At 40.5% G+C, this 22,190-nt stretch overlaps 4 protein-coding genes across 6 annotated transcripts in view; 2 read left to right on the forward strand and 2 right to left on the reverse strand.

Annotated features, from left to right (window-relative positions):
- Positions 1-137: 137 nt before the first annotated feature.
- On the forward strand, positions 138-8,133 carry ppp2r3c (protein phosphatase 2, regulatory subunit B'', gamma). Its single transcript, XM_054797391.1, has 13 exons — positions 138-357; positions 457-581; positions 890-994; positions 1,089-1,201; positions 1,429-1,526; positions 1,640-1,710; positions 1,798-1,930; positions 2,669-2,724; positions 2,968-3,043; positions 4,005-4,141; positions 4,646-4,783; positions 5,957-6,016; positions 6,110-8,133. Exons 1-13 carry the CDS (start codon positions 291-293, stop codon positions 6,302-6,304), a joined length of 1,374 nt encoding a protein of 457 aa, XP_054653366.1. The 5' UTR covers positions 138-290; the 3' UTR covers positions 6,305-8,133.
- Positions 8,043-8,951, reverse strand: ifng1 (interferon gamma 1). The gene is made up of 4 exons (XM_054797392.1): positions 8,741-8,951; positions 8,590-8,658; positions 8,306-8,515; positions 8,043-8,232 (listed from the first exon to the last, which is right to left on the reverse strand). Exons 1-4 carry the CDS (start codon positions 8,864-8,866, stop codon positions 8,083-8,085), a joined length of 555 nt encoding a protein of 184 aa, XP_054653367.1. The 5' UTR covers positions 8,867-8,951; the 3' UTR covers positions 8,043-8,082.
- Positions 8,952-9,725: 774 nt separating this feature from the next.
- Positions 9,726-16,577, reverse strand: fam177a1 (family with sequence similarity 177 member A1). Its single transcript, XM_054796332.1, has 5 exons — positions 16,400-16,577; positions 13,948-14,139; positions 13,150-13,216; positions 10,523-10,620; positions 9,726-10,438 (listed from the first exon to the last, which is right to left on the reverse strand). Exons 1-5 carry the CDS (start codon positions 16,547-16,549, stop codon positions 10,229-10,231), a joined length of 717 nt encoding a protein of 238 aa, XP_054652307.1. The 5' UTR covers positions 16,550-16,577; the 3' UTR covers positions 9,726-10,228.
- A 90-nt stretch (positions 16,578-16,667) lies between these two features.
- The window catches only part of ttc7b (tetratricopeptide repeat domain 7B), a 28,609-nt gene continuing 23,086 nt past the window's right edge, over positions 16,668-22,190 (forward strand). Inside the window, exons 1-5 of one of the 3 annotated variants that reach the window (XM_054796331.1) lie at positions 16,668-16,962; positions 18,150-18,304; positions 18,408-18,483; positions 19,942-20,034; positions 20,770-20,933. In XM_054796331.1, the coding sequence (XP_054652306.1) occupies positions 16,842-16,962; positions 18,150-18,304; positions 18,408-18,483; positions 19,942-20,034; positions 20,770-20,933 (609 nt within the window). In that variant the 5' untranslated portion in view covers positions 16,668-16,841. The remainder of the gene's footprint in view (positions 16,963-18,149; positions 18,305-18,407; positions 18,484-19,941; positions 20,035-20,769; positions 20,934-22,190) is intronic. The other 2 variants (XM_054796329.1, XM_054796330.1) reach the window with 2 other exon arrangements.

Raw genomic sequence — 22,190 nt, forward strand, 5'->3', positions numbered from 1 at the left:
GTGTTTTAGCATGGAAGAGTAAAAACACAACGATCGTAGTTCGATTTGAATTTAGTTTTTCCTGTAAAACATGCTATACTTAAATGTCGATATGTGTTTCATTTCCCTGCCAAACTTTGTGTTTATTTTGAAAAAATGTTTAATTTAACCGGAAGCATCTGTGAAAGAACTTCTTGCTAGCTAAAATCAACACACATAGACGCATAAATGCTGTGTTCATCTGAATGAAATTTCCCTCCTATCTACGATAAGTGGGTTGTTAAAAAGGATACTGATGTCATTTTGCGAGAATGGCCAATGAAACCCGGGCTGACTGGTCGAATACGTTAAAACGAAGGTTAGCAAACACAACCAGAGGTAAGTGATAACGCTAGCTTATGGAGGCAGACGTTTCTCATGTAAAACCAGTCAACGGTAATACTGTATTTTACTGAAGAATTTTATGTTGTTGTCCAGATGAGAGGAGCGAAGAAGAAAAGAAAGCCGAAGAAATTGAGTTATTTACCAAATATTACTCTGAATGGAAGGGGGGTGGCCACAAAAATAAGTCCTACAAGAGCATTCCTCGATTCTACTTCAAGGTATTGACTCACCGAACACTACAGTCCATATGTTATTGACTAATTGCTTGACATTTGACATTTAACTGCACGTTGTATTCAGGAATATGAACATGAGCGCAGTCCATATGTTATTGACTAATTGCTTGACATTTGACATTTAACTGCACGTTGTATTCAGGAATATGAACATGAGCGCTTAAATAATTCATTACGATGCTCACTGTCATCCAGTGTTGCAGTATCGGTAGTTTAAGTACGTGCAGAAAAATGTGCGCCCTGTTTTTTGTTTTTTTTTAAAATAAAAAGGGTCTGATGTTATTTGACAGCTACCAACAGAAGATGAAGTTTTACTCCAGAAGCTGAGAGAAGAATCCAGAGCTGTCTTTCTGCAGAGGAAGAGCCGAGAGCTGCTGGATAATGAGGAGCTCCAGGTAGCATACCTACACATTTGTCTTTATATAAGGCTGTCAGAGCGCTAATCATTTGTGTATGTCCTCGACCTACCTATCTTCTTTTTTTCTGTAGAATCTGTGGTTTCTACTTGACAAGCACCAGGTGCCACCAGTGAATAGTGAAGAGGCCATGATCAGCTATGAAGCCTTCCTGCAGGTCGGCGACATGGCTGGGCCCAAGTGCAAGTAAGTTAAAGAAGAAGCCGTAGACCCCAAGAATTAAAAAAAAAAAAAAAAGTTTTGGAGTGTATCTGCTCATGTAAGCCAAGCTTGTCGTTGTTTACTCACCTTGTAGAGGTACCAGAAGCAGCGTGGGCATTTGTTAGTAATTAGTCATAATTAGCTCCAGTTAAACATTTAGCAGTATATGTATGCACTGAATAGTAATCATTTACTTTTTTGTTTTTTATCAGAAAGTTCTTTACAGCCAGAGTGTATGCCAAGCTGCTCCACAGCGACCCTTACGGCAGGATCTCTATCATGCAGTTCTTCAATTACGTCATGAGGAAAGGTGTTGACATGTGTTTTGACTGGTGTCACATGCTATGATTAATAAGAAATAGAGCACACCCATCATATAAATATCATATATCTACCGTAACTGAATGTTTTTTGTGTGTCCAGTGTGGCTGCATCAGACCCGGATAGGCCTGAGTCTGTATGATGTGGCGGGACAGGGCTACCTCAGAGAGTCTGTAAGTATTGTATCCATTGTGTTTCCTTTGTGATACAGCAGGTGATTGCCTCTAAGATATGAACATGATGATTATTGTCCTCCGTAGGATTTGGAGAACTACATCTTGGAGTTAATCCCCACGCTGCCTCAACTGGACGGACTAGAGAAGTCATTTTACTCTTTCTATGTCTGCACTGCCGTTCGCAAGTTTTTCTTCTTCCTTGACCCACTCCGGACAGGTGAGACTCAGCTCTCCTCTACGACTCATAAGTAAAATGTCGAGTTATCGGTCAAGCTTTCAAATAAGTGTGTAGTCCCCGAGAAACTATCATTGCATAGTTGGTAGTCGATAATCGTGCTATAAATTACCGGCGATAATCGATTTTATTGATATATATATATATATATATATATATATATATATATATAAAATAAATTAAATAATTAATTATTAATTAAATAATTTATTACAATTATTTACTTAGTTGATTCATCGGAGGCTTGTTGTTTCAGTTAGTAGCGTAATCGGTTCGGCCGTAGATGGACGAAATCGATATGAACCAAACACAAACAGTTAGGGGTTTGGTCCGCAACATATCAGAAAAGAGGCCATCACTGTTTTCCAAAGTCAAAGCTGATGTGTGTGAATATCTTGTTTTGCCTAAATAGAAAGATAATGAATACCAAAATAGTTGTAGATTAATTCGCTAATTGCTAACAATCGATTCATTGATTAATTGCAGCGCTTATGAATATACAAAGAACATTGTTTGATAAGGTTGATTAAAACAAAGCTTTACTGATGTGGAGATGATAAGCAATGTTTTTAAAACAAAATCATGAAAAGTATCTTGGTTCCCAAAGCTACATTTTCAGTGTAACTATTGCAGTGTGTGAGGTTTCCATTGAGTCCAAATGTATATTAAAATTCATATTAACTGACTATAACCATACTCAAGGCTTTCTTTCTTTTTCAGGAAAGATTAAAATCCAAGACATTTTGGCCTGCAGTTTTCTCGATGATTTATTAGAGGTACATTGTCTTGTCCTTGTATCAGATTCCATTGATGAATGTTTAAAATATTAAAGATTATCCAAGCTGTTTAGATTGTTGCGTAGTCACCCCTTTAAAATGACAGAATTACAATATTAAACCCACTGCTAACTGAAGTTACTCTTCCCTTTCCCCCCAAGCCAATTCATTCTTTCATTTTTATACAGTAGTTATTTTAAGTTAGTATTTTAATCTTTCCTTGCTTTCCACCTGTCTTCTCAGTTAAGAGATGAAGAGTTGTCGAAAGAGAGTCAGGAATCCAACTGGTTTTCAGCACCGTCAGCTCTCCGAGTGTATGGTGAGTCGCTATATCTCAGTCATATTCACATCAAACAGTCTTCAGGCACAGTATCGTTACCTATTTCCAGTGTTAAAATATCTTGTGGACATTATTTACATATTTATATGTACTACTACAGTGTTCCCTCACTCTATCGCGGTACACCTTTCGCGGACTCGCTGTTTCGCGGATTTTCTTTTGGTGCAATTTTAGTGCATCTTCCCTCTCTTCTGTCTGCACCGCCCATTGTCTTCTGCGTCCCGATTGGCTGTAGACCATTGTCAATCAATCTCCTTCGTGCCGTTTCCTGTTGTGGTTGTCATTGCTAGCAAACTAGTTAACTGCGTGAACTGCTTGCTAACTGCCAATAAACAATAGAAGAAGAAGCTAACCGGCTGTAGGGCGACATTACGGAATAAATGAATCTTCGGCTCAAGGAGGAGGACGAGGAGAAGGAAAATGAGACAAAAGGAGCAATATGTTTTAACAAGGATACAAAAACGCTCCAGCGAAAAACGGCGCCAGGTTGAAGAGTCAAGGTCAGAGGAGTGAAATACGCTCAAGTAACTTAATTGCTTGCGTCCAACCTAGTAGGTTGATCATTAACATTTGACGAAAAATTGGAACTTTGAGAGTGTTTAAACAAGAGAGAAATGTGAGAAAATATTAACGCCTGTCTGAGAAAAGTGTATAAAGCGTATGACGAGGCGTTTTACAGCCTTAAAACATATATAATCATTGTAAAAATAATCAAGTTGGCTACTTTGAGGATTTCACTTATTCCGGGCTATTTTGGGAACCTTTCCCCCGCGATAAACGAGGGAACATGTATATTGAAACGTGTATGCATACCATACATTCGGAAAAAAAGCTTTACAAAACAAATACTTGGTGTGTTTTTAAGGTTTAGTCAGCTCTGTAAACATACTAGCCTGACGATCGTGCTTATGTTTTCAACATTCTTGTCTTTGTACAACAGGCCAGTACCTCAATCTTGACAAGGACCACAATGGCATGTTGAGCAAGGAGGAGCTGTCCCGCTATGGCACAGCCACTCTAACCTCAGTCTTCCTGGACCGAGTGTTTCAAGAGTGCCTCACTTACGACGGTGAAATGGTACATTTATTGTATTTATGATATTGAGAAAAAAACGGCGCCACATCTCACTGGCCGTGCAGTGGCCCCACTCTTTGCTGGCACAGTACGTGAGATAGAGTGGACCTAGCCACACTGTCAGTTGGTGGAATTGTCCACGCCACAACAGGAAAAGAATAGAAAGCGCAGAAAACAGACCTTTGTCAACATCTTGTAATAAGCAGCTATAATAACAACAAGAAAGAACATCTTGTAATAACCAGCTATAATAACAACAAGAAAGAACATCAAATGTTTGTCACGCTGGAATGATGCCACACTAAGCCATCATTATTCAGTCTAAAAAGCTTGCATTGAAGACGCAAGCAAGTTTAACTTGGAATTGAATTACTGAATTAAAGTCACTTTTCAAAGATAGTTAAATTCATTAAGATGCCCTTGTTGACACTATTCTTCATACTGAATACTGATACTGTGTGAAAAAGGCAATTGGATTTCATTTTGTTTTTCTTTTTTCTTTTCCAGGATTATAAAACGTATTTAGACTTTGTGTTGGCCTTGGAAAACAAGAAGGAGCCAGCAGCGTTGCAGTACATATTTAAACTTTTGGACATGGACAATAAAGGATACCTCAATGCCTTCTACCTCAACTACTTCTTCAGGGTAACAAGCACCGCATGCAAACACAAATATTTATTCTGTTAGTACGTATTTCTATTGTTGTTTTTGTTTACCTTAGTCATGCCTTTAACTCACATTTTTAAGTTACATGAACGCCCAAAAGTTTGGGATCACTTCTTTGTCTTCCAAACATACTTTTAGGCTTTTTCATTTGAAAATAAGGGAAATTCTGGTCTTTCCACCAAAGCAGGGTCGGCAACCTTTACCGACCAAAGAACCATTTTGCCTCCTCTTCCAGTCTGGAGCTGCAAAACATTACACAGCTTATAAACTTGTAAAAATTGTCATCTTTTTAAATGTTACAACAAAATTCAACAAACAGAAGTGCAGCGTGCATGCGTAGACCTACTCTGAAATAATTAAAACGCTGAACTCTGTAAGCCTTTTTGAGTGATGCTCATATTTGTGTAAAACTAAAACAAAGTGTAGCCAACTTTAACATAAAAAAGCCCAACAGAGTTCACATTTCTGCTTATCGGTGTTGCTTGCCCAGTGTTGCCAACTCGGCAACGTTCTCGCTGAATCTGGCGACTTCCCAAACCCTCTTGGCGGGTTATTTTGCCAGCGTACTTTGTTTGAAAGTACGCCAGTGAAATAACCCCAATAGTGGTTTAAAAGAACAGATTCAACAATATATACATTTGTCACACTTTGAAGTTAACCTTTGTTATAATTCCGTTCACCCCAAAATAAAATGATTGGCGCTCATTCTCAGAAAAGGGAACGAAAATTTGGGGTCACTGTGTGGTTACAATGGGCTATACATTCAAGGATAGCTAACGTTAGTAGCCACATTGCTATCATTAGCTGACAAGAAACAAAAGTAATACGTGTGGGTGTAATGTTACGTGGGCCGTGGCTTCCAATTTTGGAACAGGAAGACGGCAGGATATGATGCTTTTGAATGCATTTGAAAGTTTACCAGAATTTAAATGCAAGTACACCCTTGAGAGAGAAGCACAAACTCTAACTAAGACAGAAACAGGAGTGGGAACTGTACAGTATAAGGAGACAAACCATCTGAAAGTGTGCAGTGTAAGAAAAAGACGCCTTGCAGATTGTCAACTGGCAGTTGCGCTAAATAGTGAATAGCATTAAAAAAAAGAAAACGTGCACATGTATTATAAATTCATTAATAATTTGTTTTGTTGCTAGGCCATTCAGGAGCAGATGAAAGTGCACTGTCAAGTCCCCGTCTCCTTCCAGGATGTTAAGGCAAGCTCATTCTCTCACATCCAACCCATACATTTTGCTCATGTAATGCATTGCTAAGTGTAAAGGGCGTGTGTACAATGTCTGTCTCCCCAGGATGAGATCTTTGACATGGTGAAGCCTAAAGACCCCGAAAAGATCACACTCCAAGACTTGGTAAACAGTTGCCAGGGTGACACGGTCACCAGCATCCTGATTGACCTCAATGGCTTCTGGACTTACGAGAACAGAGAGGTGCCGGTCGCCAACGACAGCGACGGCAGCAATGCAGCCAACATAGACGACTCCTAAGCAAGATGACCAGGGAGTTAAAGTTTTCACTCCTCAAACAGCAGCACTGAGCAACATTTGTGCTCCTCTTCATCTGTGTCCCTCCTTTTATTTTGTACAGAACTATGCATATAATTCTGTAAATACGTTAATGCCCTTCTCACGTGCCTAACTTTGTCCAAATACGAAGCGCCATCATCAACACCTTCAAGCTTGACTGAAGTGAATATTTCATAATCACTATAGAATAGCTCACAGAGGCCCAAAGAATGCTCAGGTCGTTTTTGTGAAGCTTAAATTTGGGGGAACACTGCTCATGTCCTCTCAGTCTTAGCCTAGTCCTTCATTGACGGTTATTGCACTCGGGGGTTTTTGTCTATATGACAGAATACAACAAAACTGGAGAAACAAAACCCATTTTAAATTTTACGGTAACAATAACATCCGAGGTTTGACGTCACACATTGCACTTATACTTAGAAACATAAAATAACTTCCATACATCAGAGTAATGAGAAAATGTGTTTAGCATAACATGCTGTAATATAAAGACACAAACAAAACACTAGGAACCTTGCATGTCGCCTACGCATACTGTAAATAAAGCTGGAGTTTCACAACTGATATTCCCGTATATTTATGACTAATTTTAGCAATTGAACAGACAATTGTGCGTGTGATGGGCCATAAAATGGAATAATTCTGACATGTTTTGGAGAGAACAATCATTAGACCTGAGAATTGACTGAGTTAGTTCTGTTGTGAAGAACTGGCAAGTTGTTGGGAGGTTTGTCCATGTTATTTTGAGAATGTAATTTCTGTTTCAAGAAATGAGCCCAACCAATGCAGGAAAAACTGTAATATAGCATTGTCGTTGGACGCTAAAAACTACAGGGTACCAAAACTTTTGAAAAAGAGCATGGGACATGTCCCCATGTTCCTCCCACCAAATCACGTCCGTGCATCTTTTACTCATACCTGCTAAGTGAAGAAAAAGAGGCGGCATTTTTGAGGGTTTTCTGGCGTGTGACCTGCTGAGGAACATTATCTTCTCGTCATGGAAACACAGACGCTCAACTTTCCACATGAGTGTTTTCCTCACCTGAATTCTAATTTGAGACTGAGATCAGGGCATTCAGAAATCAATGTGGGCGTTTCCTCCACATCATTTTACACATACACACAAGTCACCATATTAGCGGCTATGATTGTTGCTTTTTGTTGGTTTTAGCAGATGACATCTGTGACTTTGCTGGCATTTTTAGACATGCACAGCAAGTTTCCTTTTTCCACCTGGGCTCAAATAGACACACACACACACACACACACACAGTGACAAAAGGTGGGGTGAGTAGGGGTGAACACTGTTTCTCTCCATGTTGTCATGGTTTCCGTCACCATCGCCCCCACCGCACACACACACTGTGGTTAAAGCAGAAGTTCTAACAAATTCTACCCGACTTGAGTTTCTGGTCCACCACATAAAATTGAGCTTTGAGCAGCAGCAGCTTGACCTCTGACCACTGAAGAGCCTCCAATGTCACTTCCTGTGGCTGCTTCTAGCAAATCAGTCGCTGACAGGAAGATGCTCCTTTCCCACAATGCGCTTCTAAGAAGTCCGAGTGTGCTTCCCCGCGGTGCTTTTTGTCAGGTCACGTGACACATGCCAGTTTTTATTGTGCAGCAATCAGTAAATACAAGAATCAATAAATTAAGGCAATACCAGCACCACGTGTTAAATTATGACTTTAAATAGCGAATAAATAGGAGTGATGGTCAGTTTGAAATAAATAAAATCGTCAGTGAGCTTTGCTTCTGGTGCAGAAGCTTCTGAGCCACTTTGCTTGTCTGTGCCGCCGTTGACATCGCTTGTCAGCCAAGGAGCTAGCCTCCTGGTAGAGCCATGGCAGCTCCCACAATGCTTTGCTCTGGATAAGTGCGTTGTCCATCTGCAAGGAGGGAAGGTGTACGGGGGGTCAGCAAGAGCATACCTCTAGAGGTCAAAAGCTAGGTCTACTGTACCTGGATGTGTCGGAACCCCTCAAGGCCCTTCAGCAGTGTGTCCTGCTCCTGGAAGCGGAATCTCCTCAGCTCCTGCACGCGCTTCAGGATGTAGCTCAGCTCCGAGCGCACGCCAGAGGTGGAGGCTGTCTGGGCAGGAAGTTCCTTCAACATGCGCTCTATCAGCTCGTTGTAGGTCTGCAGCACCGCCGATATCAGCACCCCCTTGGCCTGCAAAACACATGCAATGAAGACAACCAAGACTCATAAGCCAAGCTAACAACCAGCATTTGAAAAAGTCTTACCTCCAATCTGGTGCCGAGAAGTTCTCTGGAGAAGACGGGTCGGCCGTTAAAACGTTCTTTGACCGGAATCTTCTACAAGTAAACGCAACATGAACACACTTACACACGCACACACACACACTCCATCAGTGTAGTTGTACCGCGTACTCACATAGTGCTGCAGCAGGTTCTGGATGGCTCTGTTCATCTTTGATGGGATATGAGAGGCTGTGACTCGAGAGGCAAAGAGGAAGACACACACACAGAGCATGGTTCTGGCCATCGGCGTGGTAACCATTGTCTCCACAGCTTCCCGTGTGAAGGCCGGTCGCAGGTTTGATTCCCTGCTCGGGCCCTGAGGTGCACGAAACTGAAGTGATGACTTGTTGGCGAGCGCTCACATTTTAAAAGCCCACACGCACACACATTGCGCTGATTTAGGTGTGAAAATGTGGTTGACAATTTCCTTTAAGTAACAAGAGTTCACAGGAACTCATTTCCCGCCTCACACACAAGCATTGCATGCTACGCGCACAATACACTTGACAGCAGGTGTGTGCATGTTTGTAGGCCATCTCGCTTCAAAGCCTGTGAGGGCACCCATGTTTTTTTGGTCGGATTTCTTTTAATATTTGCTTTTATTTCTTCTGCAAACCTTTGCGGCAGCAAACCCAAAAGTGAAACCCATCCATGCCTGTAATGACTTGAAACGACGAAGGACTTGCGTGAATGGACTGACAGATGTGTTATGCAACAAACAAAGATGAGCAGTATTAATTCTTTAAAAATATATATATTTACTAAAGGTGTGAAGGTTGTTCAATTGGTGCTTTCAAATTTTCAGTGTCTGCATCCATGTATCTCCTTTATTATGATGCAACTCTTACGGAAATTTGGGGCAGCGAGAGGGGAAGATGGTAAGAGTTTATGACAGCTACATACAGTACATCTCTGCAGGCAGACTAGCTCTGCAGATCCTGACCCTCTCAAGGACTCTGACAGGCTCAATTTTTAAAAAATGCTCAAACACTTGCAATATGTCAGTTCCATCAGGCTGCTTCACGTGTGAATTTTTCCTCGTTCAATCTGCCCTCGCTCAAACCAAGATGTTGGTGGAAAGGAACACTTCAAAATTTGAAAAGGATTTGAAAAAAGAAAATAACTTTATTAAATTAGTATAAATTACAGTCTTCTTTAGACTCGAGTACCTGAATAAAGTGTAGTCAAGCAGAATTCTACACAGTATACAGTAAAGGATGAGAATATTATCTGAATCCAGTCTACATTCATGTGGGGGATATGTAGTCATTATATACGAAGAAGTGAAGCTCTCGTATGAAAGGCAGGTGGACTACTTTGAAACAAAAACCAAACAAACTTACTGCGGATGGATGACATCATAAGTCAAAATGCATCCAAAGATTAGGAAATAGAACAATAGTGATAAATAATGTAGACAACAGAAAAAACACTAGAGCGGTGTAAGATATACCAATGCAATAACAAGCACACCTCCATTCGCTGCAGTATAAATCCTCGTTTGGCAAATAAAAACATAGAAAAAGTATTAGCAATCTTTACAAGTAAGTATGTTAGCGTTCATCTCAGTTGCTACAAGTCTGGGATTTTTATCAGGTTTTGAGTCTGTGGGTGTTGGTTCTCAGTCCGGTAGAGGACAAGGCACTACGTTGTCAGGGCTGTTTAGACGAGCGTCAGGCTCGTGCTCAAAGGAGACATTTACAAAGGAAGTGCCTGCTCCTGGCGGATCAGCAGCAGCGGCAGCACAATCCTGCTTGCCACTCCTGCGCTGCTCTGCAAATTGACGCTCCGCCTCATCAGCCAGACGGTTCTCCTCTTGTTCCTCCTCCTCCTGCAGGATGACCGCAGTGCATTTAATAAAGCTACAGAACAGGATTTATGTGATGTAAGAGTCTGACGTGTGCACACGACCAACCTCTTTCTTCATACGGTAGTACTCATCGATGGCATACTGGTATTTAGGAGTAGTGATGCCAAACAGAGTGGCGAGTTTCTCTCCCATGTAGTCACATGCTGCAGGACATACAGTTTTGGTCAGATGTTTAGAAACACTCATCATAGGCTTGAATGCATTACAAATATTGGGCCCTCACTGATTTTTGTTAAACAGTTATGTGACCGTAGTGGAATGATGATGCGTGATAATTCACCCCCATAAAAAGCACTAAAAAGCTTGATACCATGTGTGTCAAACTCAGGCCAGAACTCAAAACTCAGAAGTGTCTGGAAAATAGGATTAAGTTGACGTCAACAAACAGTGTGTAACAATCTGCATAATCTAGTATTTCTTTCAGTACCAGCTGGTACTCCGACATGACAAGGTTCAAAGTGTCCACAGTATTATATATAGTATGAAGCAGCACTGTACAGGACTACAAATTACACCACTTTACCTGTTATCTGTACAAAATAACTCCTTAAAGAGGCATAAGACAGTCAAAAGCGATCAACTACAGCAAGGCATGCTGGGAAATGTGTAATCTGCCCGTTCCACAGCTGCAAACTCTTGCGGGTTACACATCTCGCCGACTGTGATGTTTTTGTGTCGATATAAAATACTGCAGCTTTTGCCCAGATGTTGAGAGGATGACAAGAAGGTGGTTGATCAATTGTCACTTCATCAAAACGAACAGACCAACCGCGCCAAAACAGCCGTAGTAAAATATCCGTATCCGTCCACAGACCAGTGACAATGCTCATTTTCTGGAGAAGCAGTTTGCATTGTTTCCAATGGCGGACGGCACCCCCTAAAACAGCGCTCCTCAGATTTTCCTCCCCAGTAAAAGAACAAGATCTGAAGTTTGGACATATTTTGGATTAGCAAAGGATTCAGAGAGGAAAATAACTGAAGACAATCAACCTCTAAAATGCAGAAAAAAAGTGTCTGCGAACGGGGATAACACTTCCAAGATGATGAGCCATGTCCGTGACCACCATCCACAACTTTTTTAGTGAGTATTACACTTTGAGTATTAGACTTTATTGATGTATTGTACAACTGGACGATGTGTGTAGTCCTGTAGCGTTTACTGTGGGAACGTAGCTGGAGGAGTCTGCTGGAGAATGAGCTCCCCTGCCCCTCTATTGTCCGATGGAGTGGGTGGGTGGGGTTGTCCATGACGGAGAGAGCAGCTTGTCCAGTGTCCTCCTGTCTCTCACTGTTACAAACGCCTCCACCTGAGTGCCGATAACTTCTTTGGCTTTACAGATCAGTTTTTCCATCCGGTTAATTTCCTTTTTGCTGGTGCTGCTCCCCCAACAAACCACAGTACAGGGTACTGGCAACCACAGACCGGTAGAAGATCTCCAGCAGCTTGCTGCACACATTAGGGGACCTAAGCTTCCTCAGGAAGTGGAGTCTGCTCATGCCCTTCTTGTAGACAGCATTGTTGTTGTCCTTCCAGTCCAGTCTGTTATCCATGTGGACTCCCAAGTATTTGTAGTTGTCCACTGCTGCCACCTCCCGGCCCTGAATGGTGATGGGCTCCAAGGAGTCACCTTCCTCCTGAAGTCGATCACCAGCTCTTTGGTCTTGTCCACATTCAGGAGCAGGTGATTTGCCTGTGACCACTCTACACAGTCAGCGATCACTGTCCTTTACTCCGCCTGCTGTCCATCTCTCATACACCCAACCACTGCAGTACTACGGTACTGACCACAGCATCAGACGAGGAGCTCCCCAGCTGCACAAACTGGGGCCTGACAGACAAGTAATCAGTAATCCAGGAGACAGTGGATGAGCTGACACCCATCCTGAGCAGCTTGTCACTCGTCAGAAAGGGTTGGATGGTGTTAAAGGCACTGGAGAAATCAAAGAACATGATCCTCACGGTGCCCTTCCCAAGGAAACCTATGTTAAGTGTTAGCGGATGTTACTCCTGTAAAAAAAAAAATGTGTGTACACGACAGGTATGTCTCTGCACACGGCATATGCCGGAGCAGAGCAAACTGTGTTGTTGTTTCTGTGGGTTTTCTGCTGTGTACGACCACTGCTACTTCAGTACTGCCTACCGTACACTGCTTCCAAATTTGGGTAGACCGAAAGGCTGACATAGATCCAGTTAAAAACAAATCCTAGCAGAAACACGTGTTGTGGTTTTACAGGAGTAACGTTAGTGTGTGTGTGTTTGGCAGATTATAATATTAATAATAACAATAATAATATTTGCTTTTCCCTTATTTACAGAGTGGGCGTGCAGCAGCAACTCCAGAACTACAGCTGCCACAGCTACGTCATCATCTGCCAAGGACAGTATATTGTGTGTGTTATTTGTGATTTTTTTTTCTTTTTAATAAAACTTTGTTAATAAACTTCAGTGTGTGTATCGGTACATTTTAAACATTTTGAGCACATTCAACATATAATAATAATAATAATAATTACATAATTTTTGTTGCCGACAGTGCTAAATGAATACAAATCACTGTGTCTCAGAAGGGTTTGAGGATCTCGCTGATCGGTGAGAAGCCAAAAATATAATTTAGCTGATACGGTAGTCAGATTTTAAGGTCCATATTGACAGTCCTGAAATGGTGCATTACCTGAGATAGTAGAGGTGGTCATTTTCCACAGGTGGAACCAAAAGTATGGTCCCCAGGTCATTTTAGACTAGAACACAAATAGGGGGCACACACTTAGAACAAACTGACTAAAAACATACAGTAAAGAAAAACTGACACTTTATTTAACTAGAGGACTAGTGCTGATTAATATAAAGCTATTCTTAATATACGAGGTGTGTCTGAAAAGTAACGGGGCTAGGTGTGCTCTATGAGCTATAGTCAAAAGAAGAGGGATTAGCAAATTGTGTTATCATCTAACATGATATCTTGGGAGTGTGTAACTGTAGTCTCAGCTTTCTGCAACCTTTACATTTTTTTTACATGCTTTTGTATACAACTCATCTCATAGCAACACAGTCAAAAGTCAAAGTCATGTTGATGTGAGAGGCATCGTCCACCGTCTACATCGTCTACAGAGAAAGTAACGACGGAGCTAAGGAGCATTCCAGAAGAATCCTTCCAGCAGTGCATAGAAGCGTGGCAGAGAAGGATGGAAAAGGGCATTAGACTTGAGGGGGATTACTTTGAAGGTGAAACTATGTAAACTGTTGTTTGGACTTGAAATAAATTGTTTGTGACACCAGTCTTGTTACTTTTCAGGCGCACCTCACATACCGCAACAGTTTAGACCTTTGAAGAATTAAGTGCAGTATACTTTGAGAATTTACTCACAGGTCTTCGGATGTTCACAGATTTACATTTTTGTCTTTTTTTTAACAGTAATACCTGTCAAATGCTGCTTGTTTCATAACAGTGGCTTTTTAAACCTGATCTTACCGTATCCACAGCAGCAACCTTGTTCTTCCCTGGCGCATCCTCTTCCTCCTCCTCCTCCTCAGTGCTGTACTCTTCCATGGTGTCACCACTTGCAAAGTAGATAGTCCTTCGGGGAACTTTGACCCTCACCTGCCTCTCCATTGAGTCGCCCATCCTCCCGCTCTCCAAGTCTGTGGCCTCTCCTACTGGACTCTGGAAACAGACACATGCATACAAACCTGTATTCATGCATAGCAAATACTTAGTGTATACATATACAAGTATAAAATGCCAATGTTTCTTGGTGTTCATAGATGTAGACGTTTGTTCCTTTCAGCTTGCTTCTCTGCCTCAACAATGCCACCTTGTTTTTACTTTTGTTGGTGAACTTTTTGATGAAAGCTGTGATGCTGTTATTTTCGTCAGACATTGGAATGAACGTATCCGTTTTGTTGACATCCACTTGCTTTGATTGCAGAAAGTTGGCCACCCGTTGCTCTGTTGAAGCAACATCATCTTGTTCTCCTCCCCTGTTATCATCTGCACAGGCATAAAGCCGGCATGTAATGTGAAGCCCAGGCACTATCCCACTGTTTTGTGTTCTTCTCCAAATCATCAATCTAGCACATGATTTTCAATAAAATATGATCTTTTTCATCATTGGCTTTTAAAGCTTTGCTCTTCCAGCCTATCAATTTGATTACAAAGTGATGCCTTATCATTCCTTCCTATCTCAGGTCAATCAACATCACCATTATCTACCGTAGTGTACCTGGTTTGGGGCTGTCTTCCTCATCATCATCCTCTGCATTTGATGCGACAGAAGCCATTTTTCTCCCTAACAAATTTGAAGTTTAGGTGTTCACGACGGTTAGCTTGTCTTGCAAGCTATTACCAGCAATTGTAACTTGTTTTTGCGACGAGTTACTTTTTCACGCCAGACGGTATTCAAGTCAGTGGTGTCAGCAAACAGATCTGTAGTTATTGTCGAGCTCTGTCAGGGCTCCAGACTAACTTTTTTTTTTTTTTTTTACTATGAGTACGGTGGCCTGTAGCTTAAAATTTTAGGAGCTCAAGCAGAATATTTTGGGGCGGACACCGAAATAGACTTGCCAAGTAAATATTCACATTTCCTCTCATTTTCGCTGTATTACTGATAAATACTTGACCAATAAATGGCAACTGTCTTGTCTAACCACCCTGTTTCTGTCCCTAGCTTCTAGAAGGCCTCTTTGGTACATTAGAACTCCAATACTGCCCTCTTTTCCACACAAGCCAATCACAGTGGCCATTGGCCCCCAGCTCGCACACATCAGCCTGCCTTCTTTTTCTATGACGTTCGTCGCCTTTCTTCTTCTTTTGGAGTTAATGTCGATGGCCAAACTACCTCATTTGCGCATTGTCAACTGTCACCTATTGGGCTGAAGTGTGGAGCAGTGCCACACAGTAATCCCACCTTTATCGCGGTTAATTGGTTCCAGACACGACAATGATAAGTGAATTTCCGTAATGTAGGATTCCTTATTTATAAATTGAACATTCCCTTAGTTAAGAGCATAAAAACCTGTTTGCAACCTTCTAAGTATGTTTTTAACATTATTAGCGCCCTCTAGACATGATATAACACCCCTATCGTCACCTTTCCACATGATATAACACCCCTATCGTCACCTTTCCGCTCGTATTGCTCAATATAGTAGACATAATAAGAGTACATACGCAATGTAAGACATAAATAAATACGATTTGTGCACGTGTGTGTTGCTATTAATGTGTTCCCTCGGGGAGCGGAGTGAAATGCGGACATGAAGTGACATCTGGGGTTTCAGAGTTGAGTTTCACCTTGGTGTGGGTTATTATTTTTATGAGGGATTTTTAGAGATTATTGTGCCTGTTGTGAGATAATTCAGACCTGCAATGAAAGCCGGTTGTTCCGGTCATCAAGTCTGGTGCTTGTGTGTCCCTCCAAAAATTACAGTAAAATTACTGACACCTAGTGACCAGTGTAGAACACTACATCATCAACGTCTTGAACGTGTCTTTGAAATGCCTCATATCTGTATTTTACTTACCTTAATTTAGCCATTTTTATGCTTGAAATGCTTAATTTAGGCAAAAAGTACGTAACATGTGTACGTACGTTAAATATGAATGCGTTTTGACTGATAACAGACCATATTAAACGACAAAAGCAGCATAATTTATTACTTTGTGTATTTTTGAAAAACCGTTATGAAGTGAAGCTGCGAAATTGTACTGTACTTCAAAAACTTGCAACAAACAAGTATGCTTAGCTTCTTATGATATGTTACTGTAAGGACGCGAACAGTTTATATTATGTAACTCCATTAATACGAACAATAAACATTAAGGCAACGTCACCGTGCTAACGAAGCTAGGGAAGTGAATGGCTCAAACCAAACTCAATACATCAGTCACCAAATGTACGATATAAAAAGTTGCACAGACTTACTTTATCGGTTTCCATAGTTTGTCCCAATGAAATGTTAATATTGTTTAAATACAATGACAGGTCTGCCATATCGACACAGCTTCCTAAAACAATCGGCGATATTGTTTTGACTCCTTGATGAAACTTCCTAGTGTCCCGTTGGCTCGTCATTCTACTTCGTTTTGCTTTTCGTTGTTGCCATTCACCCGCTAGTGTTCAATACCGCCATCTGTTGAACACGAGTAAATATGCTGTTTTGAGCTTCCCTTAATAATGTTAGCTTTACTTGGTCGCAGTGCCAACCACAGAGCCTCTACTGTAAAATCGTTGTAGTTGTAGTTGTTGCAGTTGCATTACATTGAAAGAGACAACCGGAAGCTTTGCTGCGTGCGTACAGGAGTTTGACGCCTCATCCAGAGAGAGGCTCTGGTGGTTTTGGTCCAAGCCGACCCTACTGAGCAATATGACCGCTAAGAAGTCTGGCTCACGACTGGAAACCGAGATAGAGCGGTGCCGTTCAGAAGGACAATGGGATAAAATACCGGAGTTAGTTCGGCAACTCTCGGCTAAACTGATATCAAATGGTAAGATACATTTTATTCTGTCAATCTTACAAGGCCTTCCTCCCCGTCGGAATCCTCGGTACTTCCTGACAGAGACAGCCACCTCTCTACTTTTTACCCAAAACAATGTCATTGAGAGTCTCTAGTCACTTCAGTTTAATTTTGACTGACGTAAAATCAACACATCGCGATATTGTGGCGCCGAATTCAAAACAACCCTCGAGTTATTATATCCATTTTTTTCGTCACTGTATAAAATTTACATACTTGCTAAAACAGCAACACATTCAGACGTGACAGATTTCACAACACGATTTCGCATCTTCGTGACGGCTACATGCTAGCTGTCAAAGTTATCGTAGGCGTTTGTTGGTTATCTCCACTGCAGACAGGAAGGCTCATCTTATGGAACCTTTGATGATATAGGAACAATGACTTTATGAGCTAAACTATGCAAGTGCCAGACATTTCATTCAACTTTAGTTCTGCGAATAAAATGAAGCAGTCTATACATCCACACGGTCCCATGAGGTCGTGTGGGTCTAGCTTGATTATGTTCCTCTCCACAAATGCATCACATTTACGTGCAAATATATTCAACAGACGAAATGATCAACTACCATCTTTTCAAGCATGTATCGTAATTACTTTTACACATGCAATATAGGCATATTTATTATATTTAACTTCGGTAAAAAGAAAATTAACACAGATGTTAATAGATCATTACATTTAAGATGACATAGTATAGATGTCTTGCCATTGTGGAATGCAATTTTCTAATAAGAATAATGAACACTGGTTACTGACTGGGATTACTGGTCATTTCAAGATTTGTACCTTGAAACAAATGACCCTGTTTAGGGAGCATGATGCATAATTCTTTCTGGAATGTTTATAACCACAGTAGATGAGATGCTGTCATGCATGTCAGTTAATCCTTAAAGTGGGCATACTTGCCATGGAAAGGTTGTTAAAATGCAGGTATTAAAAGTCTGTAATCAATCATTCATTTTAAATTGGTTGTGTTTCCATCAGCATAATCGATGATGATCATGATGATTATTATAGTTATAATAATTTACCTGAGATTGGTTGCAGAATGACCTTGTCTTAATTTCAGACTATCAATATTTTGTTTGCTTGAAGCTTTGTAGTGATTCACTGTAGCTTTGTAATTGCCCTAAAAAATTATTTCATGTGTTCAGACGACTTAGGGGAGCTGTTGCTGGGGGAATGTAAGCTTCAGACGTACTTGAAGGAGAATCCAATCAAACAGGGTTCCAGCCCTAGGGGCCCACGACCAAAACTGGTAGAGGTCAGGAAGCACCTCACTGCTGCTCTGGACAGAGGAAACCTCAAGGTGCGTGTGAATTTCGCGAATGTGTATATGTTTAGATATTACTGCACATGAGCACAATTAATTGATGATTGAACTTTTTAAATGTACATTTTCTGCTTTCCAGGCACATTACCTCCAGGAGGCGAGTCTTCTCATGGCCAAGCTCAGCTATGTGGAGGCAGAATACAGAGATGCTTTAGGTAACACACTGTCTTGTTCTAAATGCTGGATACCGTACATTTTCTGACTATAGCCTTTTATAACTTAATACAAAATTAAGTCAGCTTTAATAATGATTTGGAGTGCATGACAAAGTGGAAAGGAAAACATCGCCCTCTTTGACCACGTGGTGATTTCTTAACAAGTATGTTGCACAACACAGCAGCAAAAGAACCAGTCTTGTAATATGGGTAAAGAGAAAACTCTAACAATACAATACAATACAATAATGACATGCAGTAGCTTAACACCAACAGCTGAAGCGCAACTCGCATTTAAAAGCGCATGCAGATAGATAGAGTAGATACCTTATTAATCTCCAAGAGAAATTCACAGCTAAAGCTGCTAGATGCCGACCTCTCATGGTACTGCAGATGCAGCGACTGACATCTTGTGGAGTTAATAAAACCCACATCAGGTAGTTACCGACAACCACAGCTGTTCATATCAATCAATGTATTTCCACCTGGCACCAAGCACTCAGTGACTATAGGAGACTCAGCATTCATTTGAATAGAGGCGTTAATTGGCGCATTTATGGTATCGATGATCAGTGGTATTACTATACTGTTTACTGTACCCATTTCGGCATAGGTTTCATAATAACTTTTGAACTAAAATGTAAAAAAAAACAAACAAAAAACCCACCTTTGAGTGTTTTTATTATCAAAACTGTCCCCCTGGGACCCGCCAATTGATTTTTGTCCTCTGTTAGGGGAAAGCATTTCACAGTACTTAACAAGGATAAAACCTACTGCTAGTTGTGTAGTCCTAGTGCTGTATGGGGTTTCTCCAATAAAATAGAAAGTGTGGCTTTCCAAAATGACAATAGACCGGCCAGCAGGTTGTTAAATTTACCCAGTTATTATGTTTTTCAAGATAGTTATTAGATGTTATTAAGCACACGTGTTGAATCAATTGTCTGAGGTGTTTTTTGTAGCATACAATACATTTTAATACATTGAAATTTCTAATGTCGTCTGTGGTGGACATGAGGACTAACTACTGCAGTAATCCCTCGTCACTTTGCGCTTTTGAGTTTTGCAGTGTCACTCTATCCCAGTTTTTCAAAAATATATGAATTAAAAAGATCACGCTGAATACTGCCTATTATTAGTAACCAAAAAAGCTATGCGTATTTAAAGGGGTAGTTCGGATTTTTTGACATGAAGCTGTATGACAGCCACATCAGCAGTGTAGTACATCAAGAATGGCATCTTCTTTACATGTGTGTTCCACAGCAAATTTTGTTTATGTCCAATGTTAATATAACTGTGAAAATGGAAGATAAAAACCATAGGCAAGTAGGACTATAAGCTGCTTTACATTGTCGTATATTGTTCCAACTAAGACAGTTATTGAATTTAAAATGCAATTTTTATGTGTTTTGGTGTGAGGTTACATGAAATGTGTGAAATAACAGTGTTGATTATTTACAGGTCAGTACAACAGGGTGAATCTGGATGACATGCAGCTGGCTGGGGCTCCAGTGTACAGGCTCTCCATGATAGCAGAGGCCTATGCCACTAAAGGTACACACACACACACACACACATATAGTATAATCGAACACATCCACATGTATGGTTTGACTGGTGACGCAATCAACTCTTGTTAATCTCTACTGATGCTTTTCACCACATGGTGGCAGTACACCACTGGTGAATACATTTGATTGGCAGTTATACTGAAAAAACAATCTTAAATAAGATTTTCTGTTAAAATTAGGCATGTGTACATTGAGATTTATTGTTCATTTTAATTGAACAATCTTGTTACATTAGTTGTAACGTGTTACAACATTAGTTGTTAAAGTCACTCTTTATAGTTCATAGTTAAGTGTAGTATAGAACACTAAATACACTAAATATTCTCATATCTACTGCATTCAACTGCATTCATGTGCACCAATGACCATTCATAATGTCATGCTGGACATGCACTATTTCCTGAGCTGTTTATTTCATGCTGCTATGGTAGCGGGGACCAAACCTTGTCCAAAACATCCCTAGTTGAAGCCCTGTGGCCCCGATGGAAACAAATAATGGCGTCAATGTGTGTGTGGCGGGGGGATCATGAGGTAGTTCCTGAGCTTTGTGAGAAATGATTGAGATTGGTGGGGCGGTGTAAAAGGAATTTTACTGCGGTATGTATGGTATGTGATCTGTAAATTGATTGGGGTGAAGTTGAAGAAACTGAAGAAACTATTTTTATTGTGTGATTGTTTTATCCCCCCCGCGTGACGCTGACTCCACTCTCTTCTGCAGGCTTGTGCCTCGAGAAAGTCCCAGCCGCCTCTCCATTGCTGTCCAACCAGAATGCCGGGTCTCCCTCCAGCAATAGGAGCAGACCTGAGCGAGAGCAGGAAATCATCACCTGTTATGAAAAATCTGGAGATATTGCTCTACTCTACCTGCAGGAGGCTGAAAAGGTGTGTTTGTGCAATACAGTTTATTAGAGTGAAATAATCTGCTGATAGTCTTGCTAGTCTCCCTGCACTTTGCAGTCAACAGGCCAATAAATCTTTTCCGGAATTAAATTATGGAACAGATTGAGCAAGGAACACGCAAACAATGTACCAAGACGAGCAAATTCAAAAAACAATACAAGCAGTTGATGTTTGCTGAATATAAGGCACACGAGTCTTGATTGTTATATTTATTGTTCTGTCACGCTTGTTTGTATTTTTTTTTTTTTACTTATTTATTATTACACTGATTATTATATGGAATAATATTCCATGGAATACAGGAAGTGAATAGTATGCACTGCACAAGATGTGGAACGGATGGGGGGTAGGATTAAATAAGCTTTGCTTCTTCTGTGAAATGATGTATTCCATTGTAACCTGCATGCATATTCAAAAAAACTTATTTATTTATCAGGCAGTGTGAAAACTGAGCAGACAAAACTGGAAAAGATCAGTATTTTATCATAATCATAACATTGTTGAAGACAATGGATTAAAATTTAATCCGGATTAATTGTATTTTACCCATAGTTAACTCATAATTAATTGCAGATAGAAAGAAGTTTGTATCTATAATAAGTGTACCTTTTGAAAGATCATTTAAAAGTTTTTAATGCATCAGCATGAGACTGGATAATATCATTGCTTTATGCAAATTTTGTTTATTAAACATTCTGTGGGTTTTTCCAGCTCAACATAAAATGTATCGCAAGTTATAAAAAACAGACACAATTTACAACAAGCAGACATTGGTAAGGTAAAATGTCCCATTACTCACATACAGTATCATTATCTTCAAGGCAATAATCTTACAAAACATAATTGTGACTAACATTACAAATAAAGGCTTGGAAAAACACCCAACAACTACGTAAGTGAAATGAAAACGGGGTGTTAGAAAAATAAATATTGACAACTTACAAAAAATAGAACGCTCAAGAACAGTCAGTCTACAGACTAGGACGGCGCCCTTATACTGTAGTACAGTCGGGCTATAGCTTATACTTCACGTCCAAACACTCTTTTACAGAGACATACACACACCCTCTTTTCAACACGCTTTATCACACTTACATTAGTCTGGCGGCTTCAACGACGTGGAAGTATGACACCGCGGGTCTTTCAACATGCAACTTGTATTCTGTCATCTTTTGCAAACAGAGCAGTTCAAGCACAAACACAAATAAATCGCTCAAGAATAATAATAATAATAATAAT

Source organism: Dunckerocampus dactyliophorus, chromosome 13 (genome assembly GCF_027744805.1).
Source record: "Dunckerocampus dactyliophorus isolate RoL2022-P2 chromosome 13, RoL_Ddac_1.1, whole genome shotgun sequence".
NCBI classification, from domain to species: Eukaryota; Metazoa; Chordata; class Actinopteri; order Syngnathiformes; family Syngnathidae; genus Dunckerocampus; species Dunckerocampus dactyliophorus.